The sequence below is a fragment of the Typha angustifolia genome, chromosome 15, assembly GCF_048772165.1.
Source record: "Typha angustifolia cultivar Huaian chromosome 15, ASM4877216v1, whole genome shotgun sequence".
Lineage (NCBI taxonomy): Eukaryota > Viridiplantae > Streptophyta > Magnoliopsida > Poales > Typhaceae > Typha > Typha angustifolia.
This window is the reverse complement of record NC_133253.1, coordinates 1,226,320-1,245,070: the sequence shown is the minus strand read 5'-3', so window position 1 is coordinate 1,245,070 and position 18,751 is coordinate 1,226,320. Positions and strand designations below refer to the sequence as shown.

Here is an 18,751-nt window from a genome sequence, read left to right as displayed (position 1 = left end):
TTCTACGTGATTTGTTGATCAATATTTCTATACAATATATAAAATAAAAGTTTAAAACTTATATATTTAACTCAAGTAAAAAGAAGCCCAAAAAATTACTGGCTACAATAAGTCCTTAATACATATCCATATATGCATTTAGTATAAATGGTCATGTAGGGGGCTATAATTCATCTACGAAAAATATGAGTTATCGCTGAAAGATATCCTCACTCTACCTAATCGAGTATTACTAGGTCTACGACCCCCACCTCCTGATCATATTGTATAGATTTCGTACTCAATAGTACTACACTTGCTCAAACCGGCATGCATGGTGTGTCTCTTCTGATCTCATGATCTTAAGCATTGGCTGACATAACTATAAATATTATATACACTCTTCCCCCTAATTCTAGATTGAGCGAGTAAATAGGTACTACTAAGATGGACTTAACTACGTAGTAATACATGTAGGTGTTGTATGATCAACATCATCAAGCATTAGGGGTGAAAACAGGTCGGATTAACTCCGACCCGACTCGCTATCCGACCCGACTCGGGTCGAATTCGAATAAAAAGTTTCTATCCGATTCGGATACGGATAGAATTTTTTTAAAAAAATTCAAATACAGATTCGAATACGGGTCGGATATATTTTTCGAATTCGGATCTAGATATCGGATATCCGTTTACCCGCATATTTTTTAAATGATTTACAGTTTTTAGTTTGCTTATTTTAATAGTAAATATTAATATTATTACTAATAATACGTTATATATTATTTATAGATATTAATTTCTCTAATTTTATATATTTGACATACAAAAAACTTATTGGTTGTAAAACTCTTAATAATTTTATGTTAATTATATTTAAATAAAATATTATAATTATTTTAAATTCAATCAATATCCGTTTAAGATCCGATTCTTTATCCGAAAATTATCTGTATCCGTTTAGTTAGAATATGGTTTTAAATTTTGCTATCCGTCCAATATCCGTATCCGAACTAAAAATATGGATGCGGATATGGGTTAAGTACTATCCGATCCGTATCTGATCCGTTTTCACCCCTATCAAGCATACATGCACATTGAAATTATCATACCTTAGCACCTAATTATTCATGCATAATTATAAAGTAGTAAAATAAATATAATCATCCTAACTAGTAAACAAATGTCTCTATATATATATTATCTGAATACAATGAAATCATAAAATAAAATATCACTTCAGTACTATACTACTCTTAGACTATGAAATTTTTATTTAATTAACATCGTTTCCTAATTAACTAGCTTCAACTGCACTAAAGAATAATTCTCGTATGGTAATAAATTTACCATGAATATAATGAAAGTATAAGCACAAACTTACATAAAACTAATTAGTTAAATAGCCCACGGATAATCGTTATAGGTTTTGGTAAGTCCACTTGTGAATTCTTACCTTTATTATTAAAAAAAATTGATATAGCAATAATAATTTTCTGACGTGTTATTAAGAGTAATTAATATAATTATCATCATGTTTACTATTCCACTAATTATATTTGATTCATTACAAATAAATAGATTAACCAACTTTATTGAATATTAAAGTTTGTTGAACATGATTATCAATCTTCATTTAGAATTAACTATTCATTAGGAGCAATTAATACGGGTACTTATTGTGCACAGTCAAATGATTAATATTGATGTAGAACAGATATTATAATCAACAAAGCAACTCAGTACCGATGATTAAATTTAAGAACTCAAGTTGATATAGTTAACTAAATAAAGAGGTTAAAGTCAAATTAAAATTAAAAAATAACTAATATATTTGGGCCAACCCAAAGCCTAAAGTAATAGGTTAGGCTACAATCTAACTCAAGGAACTAGGGGTGAAAACGGGTCGGATTAACTCCGACCCGACCCGCTATCCGACCCGACTCGGATCGGATTCGGATAAAAAAATTCTATCCGACTCGGATTCGGATTCGGATACGGATAGAATTTTTGAAAAAAATTCGGATACGGATTCGGATACGGATCGGATAAATTTTTCGGATTCGGATACGGATATCGGATATCCGTTTATCCGCATATTTTTTTAAATGATTTACAGTTTTTAGTTTGCTTATTTAAATAGTAAGTATTAATATTATTATTAATAATGCGTTATATATTATTTATATAGATTAATTTCTCTAATTTTATATATTCGACATACAAAAAAAAATTTTGTTGTAAAACTCTTAATAATTTTATGTTAATTATATTTAAATAAAATATTATAATTATTTTAAATTTAATTAATATCCGTTTAAGATCCGATCTTTTATCCGAAAATTATTCGTATCCGTTTAATTAGGATATGGTTTTAAATTTTACTATCCGTCTAATATCCGTATCCGAATCCGTATCCGAACTAAAAATACGGATCCGGATATGGGTTGAGCACTATCCGATCCGTATCCAATCCGTTTTCACCCCTACAAGGAACACATTATTCCACAAGGTTGCGAACAAAATCCAAAACAATTAAGGTTGTCATTTGGGCTGAGTCACAGCTCAATCTACAATCAACATGGGCTAGCCACAGTGTGATCTATGACCCACCTAGGCTACCCAACACTAAATGCAAGGCCCAAGGCCCAGGGAGTTACAGATCGATAATTCATCAATGGAACAATCTGAAATACTACGTCAAAAAGAAGGTGAGATCGAGGGGAGTGCACAAGTCAAGAGATCTAGCCGACTAGGGTGGCCGGCAACATGGGGAACCTCCTCTATGATCGGCGGCCATTAAGATTGCTAATGTTATCAATTAGGCCATGAGAGCCCCAAAAGGTGACACCGAAGTCTTCATGTCATGAAGGGGAAGGTTGAAGGTTCCCAACTGGATAGAAGAAAGAGATGACAATAGAGATGGTTGAAAAATGGTTTGAAGGCTAGCGATGAGAGACTATTATTTGTAGCCTCAACCAAAAGGAGAAACAACTAATGGAGAGTACCACCGGCAAGGAAATGACAAAAGAAAGCTATCGGAGCCAACACAAACACAAGGTCATCAGGATTGAATGGTAAGAAAGAAATGGAAAGAACTAACTAGCCGTTAAACTATAAAGGAGCGGTAAAAAGACTCATCAACTATTCAATCTATGACATCGGTGTACGGCAATGGTGCGACGACAAAGAAAGGGGATAACGGGGCCAAATATAATTGACCCTTTATTATCATTCATACTTTATTTATATATAAGTATAATAATAAATCAATATTTTTTTTTATTATTATCTCCAAATACTATGACATTAGTTAATTCACTTAACTAAAACTTATCCTTACAAACAAATTAAGTTTAACATTTGTAAATTAAACAACTCATCCCACCCACCATCTTGATAGAATAGAGATATTTTAAATATTTTAATTTGTATTTTAAAAAACGTAATAGCACATCCTCCTCTGTTCTGTTGGTACCCATCCATTAAGTTAAATTTCAAATCTTTTTGAGATAAATCCTATCAGACAAAAATAAAACACATTCACAACAATCGGATTCTGGAATACATATCAAATCGTTTCTAATCACTGCAACACAAACCATAATAAACCCATTATAGAACTCCAATATATTCATGATAACATTTGCAACCGCCTTCCCATATGTTACTGTACAAGTTTCCAACACTAGAAAAAAGAAAACTTTTAAGATTGCAATTAGAGGGAGATCATAAAAATTAAAAAAAGATTAATAGTAATTCAAATCAAGCCGAGAAGAAGCCATCAAAGGCAGCCAAACCAAAGGTGCTCTTGGGCTCCATCATACTCCTCGCAATCTGTATCTCTTTAGCTGCCACCTCCTTCAGGAAAGAAATCTCCTCACCTATCTTCTCACCGAGCTGTGAGAGAGTAGAAGAAGCCAAGCAATCGAAGCCCACCATTTCCTTCTCTCCATCTTTCTTCATGAAACTCTTCCTCCTCTCGAACTCCTCCGCCACCAAGAGAGCTATGTCTGCCATTTTTCTCCTCCTCCTCTGCTTCTTTCTTGCAAGTAATGGGTATAAGAATTGCAAAGATACATCAATTTATATACACATATATATATAGTTGCTTGGTGGTCGGTGGAAGAGCTGGATAAGTACTGATGGGGTATGTCATATTGTCATATGTGGGATTTTTCTTTTCTAAATTGTTCTAGACCTATTCATTCCTATGGGAGTTAACAGTTTGTGGTTTTGTATTGGAAGAAAACCACATGGCTCTGCTGGTTTTTCTTATGCTTGTGGGCCAAGGGAGGTAGATATGCCTTTACTTAGTTGAAGGGTTTAGATATAATATAGCTGTCTTAATTAACCATAATCTATTTAATTAGGTAGATGATTCGAGTAGTGTTAAGGTTTGGTCAGAGAGCATAGAAAGCGATATACCATGGGCATTTTCCCCACCCCAATCAAATGATGCACCGATTAGCCACTCATAATAATAAAGTTGAAATTAAGATAGCAGAGATGTGGAAGCAACTAGTAATGACATGAGATTATAGTAACTGGGCAGCATGATTTTGTCCAGATTTCGGTGGATATGGCCGACAGGCAAGGCTTACTCCAGGGATGGATTTAGAATGTAGCACATAGTATGTGGCCTTCCTTTGTTGTTATTATTATTATTATTATTGTTGTTGTTGTTGTTTTCTAGCTATGACGTACCTCATTCTGATTTCTATAAAGTTATCTTTGCCAGTCCATAGTATTGGGACGCCGAGATTATAGTAGTAAACAGTGAGTGGATACTGATGTGATATCAACATGTTACCTGTAAAGATGAATCAATTCAGGGTATCCTGCAAAAGAAAGTTGGGGTTGGTTCAAAGGATCTGGAGACACATAGTACACGAATGTGGGCAGTGTTCAAAGTATTCGGTTTAATTTGTATCCTAGTTGCCACATGGATTTGGAGTTCTTTTTGGAAGTCGGTGGGGTCTCTGTGTTTCTTACTTGCTAGCCCAATAGTAAGCTTGTAATAAGGTCTTGTATGTTGCTAGTCACTTGTTTACACCACTGCAAAATCTAAAATAGTTAAGATGTGTTAAAAGAGTTTACAAATAGGAGGCGTGGGCCACATATGCCACCGGGTCGCACGACAGATAAAAACACCCAACATAAAAGATGAACACTCAAGTCACTCCATGTGAAATATTCGTAGACCAGAATTTAATTCATTACTGGAAGAGATCACATATGACATATCACATTCTGCTGCTCTCTGCTCCAGTGACTTGAAGTCCTAGAGCGTTTAGCGAGCTGGGTGAGGAAATTAGCAGTAAAGTTGCTACATCTGCTGGTAGAGCCTAGTTTGATCTAAGGGTTCTCTGGGAGAATAAATTTACAGTCGAGCACCACCATGGTAAATATCTCAATCCGGGAAGAGCCCGGCCTGCACCCTAGCTGGGAGTTTGCATCGTTCCTCCAGGCCACAGCTAACATAGCCAGCACTTCTCTCCTAAGAGGAGAAATGAAGCTCTCGAGAAAGATAGATTCTCCCAAGGAGGAGCCACCGGAGAAGATCTAATGAATAGGAGAAAACTCTTAGGCAGGGTTGAGGGGCTGATGCGGTCCATGTCGGCGAAGACATTTGTGGGGAAGATAGAGGTACCCTTAAAGACCAGATGGTACCTGGCATTCCAAGAACACCATAAAATATGCTGAAGACTTCACCCTCGTGTTGATTCGTTCAGCTTTCTTCTAATCAATTTATGTTCTTGTCATCTTACATGGTTCTCAAATAGAGAATTTGCGATAGATTTCGTTCATATTCTCGTTAAAATATACATCTACTTGGTGCTTATATTGGGCATCTCTTTCTTCCATTTTTTTTTCTTAGAGAAGTGAGAACTTATTGATGTCCTAATTAAATTGATACTGTTTAGAATTCAAACCCTAGAATACACATACAATACGGGCCACTATAACTGAAAAATAATCGTTAAAACAAATAATATATATTTCGAGAAATTTATCACTAAAGCAAATAATATGTATGAGCTTTAGATAAATGGGTGCAACTTTTTCGGAATCATTGGTTCAAATGGGAATCCGGTATAATTTGAGACATTTCCAACTGAAGCACAGGCCAAAGTATTTTCTAACTCATGCTTCAATCATGAATCTACTTCAGCGGCATTAAGTAGATGGTCAACCCATGATGGCAGATGGAGTAGGAAACTTTGTTTTCATCTGGTAACCATCAAACAAACCCAACCTGCATCAGCTTTGTGGAAGCACAACAGGAACATGAATGCCTAAAATCAGGTACAAGGCAGATAAGTATATCCTAATAAGCATTTACAATCAAAACCTCTGTAAGCATAAAGATAGGATTACAAATTTTCCAAACCATAGTGCCACAATAATCGAGGCAAAGCAGGCCATTTTATTGCCTTATGTTGGATGTCTCTACTGAAACCCAGAACCATTTCTCATATATGCTCCTTAAAAGCTTCAGTTTCTCAAAGAATGGTAAATGGATGAAAATGCAAACGATTCTGGCACTAGGATGAGGGATGAATCAAGTAAAAGATTGTAAAAATAATCAAAGATGCACAAGAAACTGAATCATGCCACATGTTTAGAGCTGGTATAGAAATGTGAAAGAATGTGCATACACTGTATTCACAGTCATAGAATAGTGAGAACAAAGGAGATTAATATACTAAACAAATAACATAAATATTAAAGAGAAAGGACAGAAACTTTCTGAATAAATATTAAAAAGTAAAACACATTGGATTAGTAAAGGTTAGCCATAAGATCCCTTTTCATATCAATGTAAGATAATAAAATAAGTGAAAAGGAAAAGTCAAATGAGAAGATCATGAAGATTGAAGAAAATTAAGATATAAAATAAATTGATTGAAAGAAAAGATGGAAGATCAAATTGTGAAAAGTGAAAATAGGAAAACCAATCAAATTCCAATAATGGTACTTGATCAAGCAGGAACGGAGTATCTAAAAGGTCTACATGATCGAACAACATAGTATTTAAAGACTTTCCCGAAAACATAGCATCTACAAATTAGAATAATAAAGTTCAAGGCCTTTAACAAGCTATTGTGGTATTCAAAAAGAAAGCCTTTGACAAACACCCATGTGATGTCCAAGCATCCTTCTTATACTTCAATTCCATACCTCTGCAAATAAGAACCCCAATTATGTCAACAAAGTCAAACGAACCAATGCATTGTTTTGGTAGAATTTTGTACTGAAGGCATACTGTTTTAGTAGAGTACTCTAAAGAAATCCAGCAGAACACTCCTAGTTGAAATTCTATTGCACAAACAAATACACTCAATAAACTCTTACATTATTAGAGGCTGAAACTGTACTAACTACTAAATGACCTGAACACTAGATAGAAACTACAAGTAGCAGGACTTCAATAGGCATAAGTAAGAGACACATAGTGATTAAAAAAACCATAAAAAGCAATATGCATTCAAAGTTCAACCTATGGGAGTTACATTAACCATGCTTTTTCTACAAGCAGTAGGTATAACTTTCAAGCGACTGAAAATGGAAACATATATAATCAAGCCATCAACTCATGATTATGACTAAAAGTCTTAAACTTCATCTCCTTTATAGTTTTTAGGCATGTAATGCAAAAATACATGGCGCGGCCATGTAAACCAAGAGAGGGAATTAGGTTAACTAAGAGCAAAGAATAAATCATAAGAAGAAATTTACTAGGATAAAATTTAAAACAATTGTTGTTATAGTAGGCCGCTACTTCTAGCTTTATCTTGTTCACAACATTAATACATGTGGGTGTCGATTTGGTCGGGTTACACGGATTCGGGTTAGGTCAGATTCAGGTCGAATTAGAATCATACTAACACAAACGACATATTTATTAAATGAGTTGAAATTTTTAAACACGAAGACAACCCGCTTATTAAACGAATAACACGACTCTGTATACCCCGATTATTAAACAAGTTATAACTAGGAATGACTTAGTTGTAAACATGATAATTAATTTACAAGACATTTTAATAAGATAAGAGTTTTAAAGTGCTTATACAATATGAGGTATAACTTATATAAGCAAAACATAATTACCAAATTAATCAAAAAGATATAGTATTGATCAACATTACATATATATATATATATATATGTATTAAACAGTGAGAGAAAGCAAACTATTTACTATATCATACAAGTAAAACACAAATATAAACTTAAATATCCTCATTAGATCCAACATTTGGTTTGCCAACTGATTTGTCAGAGCTTTCACCTTACGATCAAATCAACCACCCAACCTTTAGATGTTTGGAACAAAAACTACAATAGAATAAGGAAGTGGAATTGAAATCTCCAACATAAGTAACTTTCAAAAACCCTAATATGCATGCTTCCTCCAATCGAAGTGGAGAAAGTTGTTTAACTACCTTTATGTGGTCCTACAGAAAGTAGAACACTTTCTCCGGTTCTACCCATCTTGAGGTACCATCATCACAAACCCCACACAAGCCAAGAATAAGAAGAGATGAAGGTTAAACAGTTCTATATCATGGAGAAAGTGTTATTATCAAGGATACATGGTGGAAGAACCCACCCACAAGATGAACGGAGAAAGAGAGCAAGCTCAAATAGTTGGAGTGGAGACAAAGGCAGAATAGAAAAGGGATTTGGGAACAAGAGAAATAGATAGAGTTAGGGCTTGAATGAAATTTTAAGTGTATTATATAGAATGGGTTAGACAAGTTGGCAGGTTAACCTGACCTGATTCGTATATTTAACCGGGTCACTATATAAACCTGAACATAGCTGATTATTAATCGGATTAGACGAGTTAGCTAGTTTACGATCCAAACTCGATTAAATTAAATTCCAACCTAATTAAGAGGTAGATTATCATATTGGATTATCAAATTAAGTCAATATTTGACACCCCTTTCATACCATAACCAATTCATTCCTATGGTTTAAGAGTTTATATATAATATATCGACAATCATCTCTATTAACAAAAAGCAAAAGAATGTACTCTAAAATCTGAAGAAACTCAATTTTCTATTAAGATCTGCTATAAATTAGAACTTGATTGCCTCCCTACTATGCTCCTGCGTGTGTGCATGTGTGTTTGTATATATGTCCACTGCTGCTTGTTCTGTAGCATGTTACAATTCAGTAATTCACAGTAGACATTTTAAAAAACAATAGAACATAATAAAGGCATAGAGATGCAAAAACAAAGAAAAAATAATTCAAGACATGAATGAAGAGCCACACATCAGGGGCAAGAAAAAAAGGTATAAAGAATTCAAAAAAGTAACAAAAAAGGAAAAAAGATCAGATAAATCTAACAATCCAAAGAAAGATCAACATTGCATATTACATGAAAGGCCATAAAAATGAGAGAACAAGAAAAAATTTAAATATTCATGGAAAATATAGGGGCAGATATAAGAAGAACAACAACAGCAACTACAGCGGCAGCAAAAACAATGTTAAGGCCTTATACCTAATAGGGACTGAATCCCAGTCAACCAAACTCTATCTAGGACGGCATTTGGTTATCTGAGTTTCAATGTGTCCTTCCCACAGCTTCTATCCAAGTCAGTTTTGAACTTTCTTTGCTTTGTGGCAGCATAACCTTGAGACATGTCTAAAAATCTTAAGTTGTTCTGTTGCATCTAGCAACAATTGGTGTATCCCCAAATTGGCCCAAAAAACAGTTCTGCTCATCATACATTGACTAGTAACTCCCTTAGGACTTGTCTCACAGTAGTCTATTTGCTAGCAATTTCTCTCTTTTTTAAGTTATATAGATATATCTGTATGCTACACCAAATTCCTATCCTGAACTTTATTTGATCCCTTTCCAGATAATATTTAATAGATGTTACTATGAACATAAATATTCTAAATAAAATCAAAGCCGCTTATATTCTAAAATGTGCCTTTGGCATGCAGCGGCCAAGGTACCGTGACGTGCCTATGCAGTAGACACAGCTGCTATGAAGGTTTAATGCCTCCGCACCAGGTTTAGATAGACTCTGAATACAGTGAGGAATGTAACGAATATCCACTAAATAAGGAATGAAAAGCTTAAAAATAATCAATAAGAAAAAGGAATCCACAAATCATTTGGAGACCTACTTAAGTATATTGTCTGATATGTAACATAAAAGTTTCAGGAAAAGTATTGATAGAAAATATACTCCAGTTATGATATAATGAAATCAAAATTAAAATTGCAGATATCCACATATTATTATTTGAAGTTCAAGTATTAATAGCATGAGAAAATAGTCAAATACTATCACCTTATCGCAGGAAATCCATAACAAAATAATCAAAGAGTAACACTGTAAAAAATTGGTAATACTGAGAAGTCAAATGACAAAAACATATAAGAGTTAAAAATCAATCGAAATCATTAAAGACTGAAATAATTATAATAATCAGAAATATAGTATCGTTGAAAAATATATTTTTTAAGTTTTACCAGGGATATGAAGGAAATCCCCCAAATGACCCGCCTGGCCGGGTGGTTGCAGACTGTCCAAGAGACCTTTGGTACCCTTGCAACCCTTGCAAACCTACTTGTCCCTGCGATCCAAAACCATAAGCTCCAAGCAATGAGGGAGCTCCGCCACCCAACCCGACTCCTCCAAGGGGTTGGCTCTGCGGAGCAACCAATCCAGCGGTCGGGTACAATGCTCCTACTGCTGCTGGATTCAATGCTGCTAGTGCTGTCGGATTCAATGCAGCGAATGCCGCTGGATTCAAGGCAGCCGCCGCCAGCAATGGATTCTGTCCTAGCAGCATGGCATAGTTCGGGTTTTGCCCCTGCAAGAGAAGATTCTGTGCGGCTGCCACCGCGGCCAGCATGGGTTGCGGGGTTGCCCCACTCAATGGGGCAGCAGCTGCCGCACCAGTATTAGTCGCCGCCGCAGCCGCAGCCGCCTTTCCCTTCTGGGAGGAGTCGGTGGCCAGCTGGCAATGAAGCAGACGGCCCTCGAACATCTTGTGGGGCTCCTCCAGTGCCCTCCTTGCCCCTTCCACCGTCTTGTACACGAATAGCGCGAACCCCCTCGACTTCCCCGTGAACATGTTGAACCCAATCGGCCCAGCCTCGATGTCCCCGAACTGCGTGAACAGCGCCTTGAGCTTATCTGGCTGTGCGTCCTCGTGCACGTTGCTGACGTAGATCCTCCGACCGGCGGTATCGGGGCCGGAGGCGGAAGCGGCTCCGCCGCCGGCGACTGGGCCGACGGACGCCAGCTGGCAGAACGCAACGCGGTTCTTGATCTTCTTCTGCGGCTCGCGGAGGGCGCAGGCGGCAGCGGCGCGGGTGCGGAAGAGGACGAACCCGAAGCCCTTGGAGCGACCGGTGGACTTGTCGACGACGACGTTGCAGTCCTCGAGGGGGCCGTAGGGCTCGAAGGCATGGAGGAGGGTCTCGCGGGTGGCGTCCCAGCCGAGGCCGTGGACGAAGAGCTTGCGGTGGGCGACGCTCGTGTCTGCGGCAGCGGAGATGCTGGAGAGGAGGGTGGGGTCGTCCGCCGCGGCGTCGATGAGGAAGGAGATGAGCTGGTCCTTGGAGTAGGGTTCAAGAAGGCGGTGGATGCTGGTAGGGGAAGAAGGGGACGAAGAGCCGCCATCGTCGCCAGAGAATACGCCGACGCCGGTGGCGATCTCGTGGGTGTCTTTGACCTGGATAGGGTTTTGGTTCTGCTGCTGGTGGCTGTGGGGCTTCTTCTTGGGCTTGAAACTGAGCTTACGCTTCTTGTTGCTACGCTTGGCGTTGCGATCCTTCGCGCCTCTGGATTTCCCCATGGATACGGTGATGGAGAAAAAGAGGGATTAGCGTTACAGACTTATAGGGTTTGGCTTCTACCGCCAAGTGGAGGAGGGAGAAGAGGAAAGGCAAATGGTTCGGATTCCCATTAGGCAAATGATCCGACCCAATTATCTCAATTACGAATAGGCGCGGCCTGGCCCGGTCCGGCCCAGCCCAAATACCTACTCTAGTGCGAACAGCAGTCAACGGTTCGGATTCACTTATCCCCTTTTCTGATCAAATCCTACGAATCGTAAACGATCTCCCTTCCTATAAAATCATAAGCCCTCAATTAGGGTTTCAATTCTGCACTCTCGTGCTCTCTCATCTACTAGCTTCTAGGGTTTTGGAAGCTCTCGTGTGCCGCCAAGATGGTGAGCCCCTTCTCCTTTACATCTAGGATTTAAGCCGTTCAGGATTTGAATTGTTTTGTTATATGATTTTGTTTTGGTATGGATATAGGTTCTCTCCAACGACATTGATCTCCTCAACCCGCCGGCGGAGCTCGAGAAGAGGAAGCACAAGTTGAAGCGATTGGTTCAATCCCCCAACTCCTTCTTTATGGTAATCCCTTGTTCTTTGGTTTCTTTCTATTGCCCATGATCTGATAATAACTTTGAGATTTCCTATCTTTTATCCTCTCTTTTGTAGGATGTCAAGTGCCAGGGATGCTTTAACATGTAAGACCCTCTTCTAGTCTAATTGATATTTTGCTTGTTTATTTTGGGGATAGTTAGTAGGCTACAATCTATTGCGATCAATTTTGATGCTTTCTACTTTGGCCTCATCTAACTTTTATAACATCTGGAGTGCTATGGATTAGAAGCCTTTTTGGTGTTGTTGTTTATTGGTTCTGTTGTGTAGTTAAGAGCCTAAAAATTCGATTTTGATGCTTTCTGCATTGATAGGATGTAATTGCTCTCATATCAAAAACCATAGCACTGCTAGTCCACCTAATAGCTGGATTTTAATGCTTTTCTACATTGGTTTATTTGATTTCTGCCATTCCATAAGGATGATTCTAATTGTTTACTCTTGGGTGGGTGTTCTAGAACTACTGTTTTTAGCCATTCCCAGACGGTGGTGGTGTGCGCAGGCTGCCAGACTGTGTTATGCCAGCCGACCGGAGGCCGTGCTCGGCTTACAGAGGGATGCTCCTTCAGGCGGAAGAATGATTAGGTTATGGTGTGCCTTCCTTCCCACGCCTTCTTGTTTACTGTCTTCTCAAAGTTGTTCAAGAGAAGGATATGAGGTCTTAGTTGGAACTTTAGTTTGTGTCTCTCTTTAGCAAATTTTTTTGTTGGAATTTTGATGGGAAGCATTATGAGATTTTGGAAGGAATTACTTAAACTTGTTAATCACCCTGCCTTTTGTACTGGTTCATATATTATATAAACTCTGTTAATCACCTTCCCATTAATATGTGAAGTGTTGTTTTGCTAGACTTTTGAGTTTTTATCATATTAAATACTATACAGAGACTTGCTCCAAGGTGTCACATGAATGACATTTGCATATTTGAAGGTGTTATTTATAACATATATATGCTCTTCTTTTTCATTTACATCATCAGTCTTGAGTATTCTTCCACAAGCAAGTTATTGTTTTGGAAGCAAGGTTTTATGCTCTCTTTTTTTCGCAGAAGTCACTTTATGATGGGCATTTGATTAGTTTGTACAAGTCCAGATTGAATGCATGAACTTATTCTGTATGCAACCATAACATCTTCTGGAGACAATCTATAGTATTCTTTTTAGTCTAATAAGATGCAACAGTAGTTTATGAGTCATCCTTTTTTTATTGGCATGAATTGATGTCTTGAAGGTTTCCTTTCACAAAAGTTCTAGTTACTACTCTAACATCACAAATAGAGCAACATATTCTCACAGGTGTTGCTGTCCGAAATTTGTTATTACTGTAGGATCCTCTTTCAAATAACTTATTAGATTTGTATGGCCTGATTGTTTGATTTTATTTAAGGGCAACATATGAAATCAATAAAAATGGGAAGATCCTGGAACTTGCCCCGAGTATGCAACCATTGCAAAAGATGCTAGCTTTTTTAACAAAAGAGTTGCCTTAGGGTTCAGCCAATGTGGTCTCACTTAATATGATCAGATTATTTCAAGCCAGTTACCCTTGGAGGACTGTGTATGCTGAATTGTAACATAGCCGCACTTAAAAAAATTACAAAACTTGAGTCGCTCCTTCTCAATGCCATTGTTGTGGAATCCAGAGTAGTAAGCCTTTGGTACCTTTTCTAAGATTTTCTTGCAAGAAGTGGAATCGAGAGTAGGTTATGATCATATCATGGTTAGTAGCATCCATCGCAATCATTCTGCTACATGAGAACAAATACTAAAATTAAAGCCTCATTCTGATACATGGAAACAGATCTTTGGAACATTATTATTTGTTTTCTTATTCGATCAATCCTCTCTCAAGATCAACTCTGAACTGTTTATCCATTCTCCTTACAAATACCATCAAGAACGAGGCCTCAAACAACTCTCACTTCTAGGGGGCAGCAAGCAGGCAAATCCACGATTCCGCAGTTGATCTTACATCCCTGACATGGCATAATCCAGCGCATCCACGAGGAAGTCTGCATGAAGTCGGATCAAAATATGATCCAAAAAGCCGAAAACTGCAAGCCCATGTATCATATTTAACAAGCAATAGTAGGAAAAATAGAAACCTGCATCCGCTTTGTTAAAGCACATTGGTGGTTTTATTCTGAAGACGTTGCCATGCAGGCCCCCCTTCCCAACTAGTACTCCAAGATCTACGAACAGGTATAAAGAGTAAGTCTGAAGAACTTTTACCAAGGAAAAAAAAGTATATATTCATAGAGAGAGAGAGAGAGAGAGAGAGAGAGAGAGAGAGAGATGAGGTTACCCTTAAGTTTCTCAAATAACACAGCCGTCTCAACCTTGGCAGGCGTCTTCTCTTTCCTGTCAGTAACAAGATCTACTCCCAACATCAATCCCCTGCCTCTAACATCTCCTATGACTGAAATGAAAACACTTAATTAAAAAGGAGACAATAAGGGTAGTGTAACGTATGAAGTAAATGCCCATGTTGAGAGAGAAATCAAAATACTGTATATACTGGGAAACTCTAATATGTATGACAGAGTCCATCAATCCAACTCCAATCATTAAAACATGCAATGGAAAATCAGGTCGCACTTATGTAGGATAATCAAACTACTCTACTAGCAAATGGAAAAATAAATAAGATGGATATAAGAGCATATAGAGGGGATCCAAACATTGTTAGAAGTGGGAAGGCTTAAAGACATTACTTTCATGCTTCTGCTGAAGAGATTTTAATCGTTGTATCAAGTGGGAACCAACATCAGCACAATGTGCCTGGCGATTTTCCTTGTCAAGAACCTTAAGCACTGCTAGTCCACCAGCAGAACAAACAGGGTTCCCACCAAACGTATTAAATTGAATTTTTTGTGACATCACATTAGCTATTTCAGGAGTTGTGACAACTGCTCCTAATGGTAGACCATTGCCAATACCCTGAGACACTGACATAAAATAAATCAACTAAATATAATGAAAAAAAAAATCAAAAATGAATTCAATATATTGGATGATCCGATGGTGCATTAATGTTAGATTTACTTTGTGATTCTGTGAGGGTGTAATTGATACCAAAGAAGAAAAGCATAATATAGTATTTATACAGGCTTTCATAAGATCTAAAGGCAACATATAACGTATGCGGAAGAAATAAGAGACCTTTGCCATTGTGACAATGTCTGGAATGACATCCTGTGTCTGAAATCCCCAGTAGTGGCTTCCAGTGCGCCCAAACCCACTCTGAACTTCATCAGCTATGCAAACACCACCAGCTTTACGCACAATATTATATACTTCTTTAAGGTAGCCAGGAGCCAATTCAACTGAACCGCCAACACCCTATAACATTTGAGAGTAACAAAGTGATTGTAAATAGCTTTCCGAAGAAAGTAAGAGTAACAATAAATTTTGAGTATCATCTTTACAAACTTAGTTACTCACACCTGAAAAGTTTCAGCAATAAAGCCTGCAACATTCCCAGAAGAACCAAAGCTAATATGATCTTGGACTTCTTTGGCATAACGTCCAGCATCAGAGCCAAAGACCCCACGATATGGATCAGGGTTCATGACATGGTGAATCTCACCCTGTAAAAATTGTGGACAGGCATAAGCTATATGAACAAGAAACTGCATATAACTTGGAATCTGTTTCTTCGGCAATATCTATGAAGCAAGGTCATTACACAAACTGATGTCCAGTATATGGTGGTATGGCAGATAGACAAACAGAAGAATAAGAAGTTTGTGTGGCAGATGATGATTTCATCAGCATTATCAATACCTGTCACATACACTCATTGCCACGTTGCTACTTCCATAAGATACCTCCTTGATTATGCTTAATCAGGTGATATATTGTATTTAAGTAATAAAAAACAAGCACATAAACAACAAGACTCACTCCATCTATATACAGATGACTTTTTCATATTTGCATGTACATCCTTATTAGATGACACTTGTTTGGTCAACACATGCTTTCTTACAGCTTCCGTGGAATATTTCTATTAGCATTCCTTCTTCATCCTACTCAATCAAATTATCCATTTAACCATACTGTTCAACTGATTTGGAATTTCTTGATCATATTAGACAACTTGCTTTAACTAAGTTGCAGTTCGGAAGAAAAAAAGTACATTTCACTTTAAATAGCAGATCAGGTGTTGATGTTCATGATTGATATGCTTATTATGATGGCTATCTCAAACAGCTACCACATGAAAAAAAGTTTGATTTAAAGTACTAGACTTCTCATACTGTTTGAAGTACAATGTCGCAACTCTAAGCATGTATAACTGACAAAAGAAGCATAGAAAACAAGGTAATTTTTAACTTTGAAAAGCAAAGCATGAGTCTGAAACAAGGGAAGATAAAGAAGATAGCAAAAGCAGGTTCATCTTTTTTCTATAAAAATTTATTCTCAGTAACCAACCTGAGGAATTGGGTATTTCCAAGTATGTAAAGCTGTCAATCCAATTGTTCCAGCACTTCCACCATGATATGCATTTCTCAAGGCAACCATGCTTAGATTACCAGTATACAGCCGTGCCATCAGCATAGCTAATTCATTTGCTTCAGTCCCAGAATTGACAAAATAAACAACCTGCAGTTCATCATAATAGTAATAAATATGTAAATAAAGCAAGACAATACTTAAAACCACTAATCTTTTTTACTATTCATTTACACAATTTTTGCATCCAGAAAGTAAGATGTTATTTTCCAGAGAATACAATGATCACTGCAGGGACCATATTTCAGATGCCAAAGCATCTGCAAAAGGCCCTTCCTTCGTAATTGTATCGTTTACTTATTACCCTAGGAACTCCATTGTGGCAATTTTGATTTGTGTCTCTATTCACAGAAAAACAAAAGATAATGACATAAGGAAGATATCTCATAGTTCCTACCTTGAGGTTGCCTGGCATTTTTGATGCCAATGCTTCCGCAAACTCAACAATAGCATGATGCAAGTATATGGTCGTAGTATGTTGGAGCAGCTTCGTCTGCTCCACCACAGCATTCACTATATCTGGATGGCAATGCCCGCAAGAAACCGTAACTATACCAGCAAAGCAGTCAAGATACCTCTTTCCATTCTCATCATAAAGATACTGCATCTTCCCTTCCACAATATTGAGCTAGCTCAAGATTAAAACAAAAAACGCAAAGATTAGACTCTGTAACGATTTACATCATTTACCTTTCTCTGCTAATAGAAACGGAAATGCATAAAGTGAAATGGAAGGATTTTTCTCAAATTAAAGTAGTACGTAAAACTTAAAAATTGTGATTCAAAAACGAACTTATCCTAAGAAAGTAATCAAACTTAGTAGTTAAGCGATTGGAAAGCCCATTTTTCGATATATAACCATAGATCCAAACGTCTAGATTCAAACTAAACCATTCGATCCAAACACGAAATGACTTCAAAACCCTAGATAATGGAAAGATGTGACCACCGGCTTCTGGTAGTAGTGGAAGAGGGATGGGCCAAGAAAGGACTTCCGCTTCGCCAATATCTCCTCGCCGGGCATACCGGTGTACGGCAGCGGCTGGTGGTCGAAGGGTGGGATGGACGGCGGCGCCGGAGGCGAGGAGGCGAGGCCACGGAGGAGCACTCTCCGGAGCTCCGGCGAGGATCTGAGACCCCTGCGCCATAGATCTCTGCGGAGGAACATTGCGTAGTGAATTCGAAAGTTTAGGGCTTGGCTGTCAGACAGAGTGGGGAGAGAAGAGAGCAGTTTTTTGGCGCCTTTTGAAGGTGGAGGACGATGACGTGGAAAATGGAATATACTAAATTCAGGGTGTTGGACCGGAGTACGAGACGGATATCGGGCCGAACCGGGTATTTTGTCATTTTCTAATTTACACCTTATAATAAACAGAAAAATAATAAAAATTTCACTTACTGAATACCTAATTAAACCAAACTCTAGAAGAGTTGGTAGTTACTTTTCCATGATCAAAAAGATTATGGGTCCAATTCTAACTCTAAATAATATTATAAAAAAATTATTTAGTAATTTGGTTATCATGTGGTTTAGCTCGACTCGGTTAATAGCTCAATAGTGTGGTTAGTTTAGAGGAACAGCTCAGCAATGCAACAGTTTGGAGTAAGTCTCGACGGCGTTTGATTCGAAGCAATTGTTCGGCAATGCATATGGCTTAAAGCCTAGACTAGATAGCTAAAAGTTTGATGTGACCTAAGTATCTGTGTATCTAAGAAGAGTTAGCTATTTGTCCATCGCATATTTAGCCTTTGAGTTCATAAATGATTAAAAAAGAAATACCTATTTAAACTTTTATATACACATTCA

At 37.6% G+C, this 18,751-nt stretch overlaps 3 protein-coding genes across 4 annotated transcripts; 1 reads left to right on the top strand and 2 right to left on the bottom strand.

Moving 5' to 3' along the window:
* Positions 1-5,936: 5,936 nt before the first annotated feature.
* Positions 5,937-11,878, bottom strand: LOC140777452 (RNA-binding protein P-like). 2 transcript variants are annotated; one of them, XM_073121580.1, is made up of 2 exons: positions 10,496-11,878; positions 5,937-6,213 (listed from the first exon to the last, which is right to left on the bottom strand). In XM_073121580.1, coding segments are annotated over exons 1-2 (1,335 nt in total). In that variant the 5' UTR covers positions 11,830-11,878; the 3' UTR covers positions 5,937-6,212. The 2 variants fall into 2 exon arrangements, with proteins under 2 accessions (XP_072977681.1, XP_072977680.1); XM_073121579.1 differs by lacking the exon at positions 5,937-6,213 and adding an exon at positions 6,947-7,166.
* A 217-nt stretch (positions 11,879-12,095) lies between these two features.
* LOC140778435 (small ribosomal subunit protein eS27y-like) lies at positions 12,096-13,253 on the top strand. Its single transcript, XM_073123142.1, has 4 exons — positions 12,096-12,207; positions 12,296-12,397; positions 12,485-12,513; positions 12,886-13,253. The coding sequence occupies exons 1-4, from the start codon at positions 12,205-12,207 to the stop codon at positions 13,010-13,012; spliced, it is 261 nt and encodes an 86-aa protein (XP_072979243.1). The 5' UTR covers positions 12,096-12,204; the 3' UTR covers positions 13,013-13,253.
* Positions 13,254-14,192: 939 nt separating this feature from the next.
* Positions 14,193-18,181, bottom strand: LOC140778097 (alanine--glyoxylate aminotransferase 2 homolog 1, mitochondrial). The gene is made up of 9 exons (XM_073122655.1): positions 17,894-18,181; positions 17,342-17,572; positions 16,864-17,034; positions 15,873-16,016; positions 15,589-15,768; positions 15,141-15,366; positions 14,732-14,845; positions 14,532-14,618; positions 14,193-14,438 (listed from the first exon to the last, which is right to left on the bottom strand). The coding sequence occupies exons 1-9, from the start codon at positions 18,110-18,112 to the stop codon at positions 14,395-14,397; spliced, it is 1,416 nt and encodes a 471-aa protein (XP_072978756.1). The 5' UTR covers positions 18,113-18,181; the 3' UTR covers positions 14,193-14,394.
* Positions 18,182-18,751: the final 570 nt, after the last annotated feature.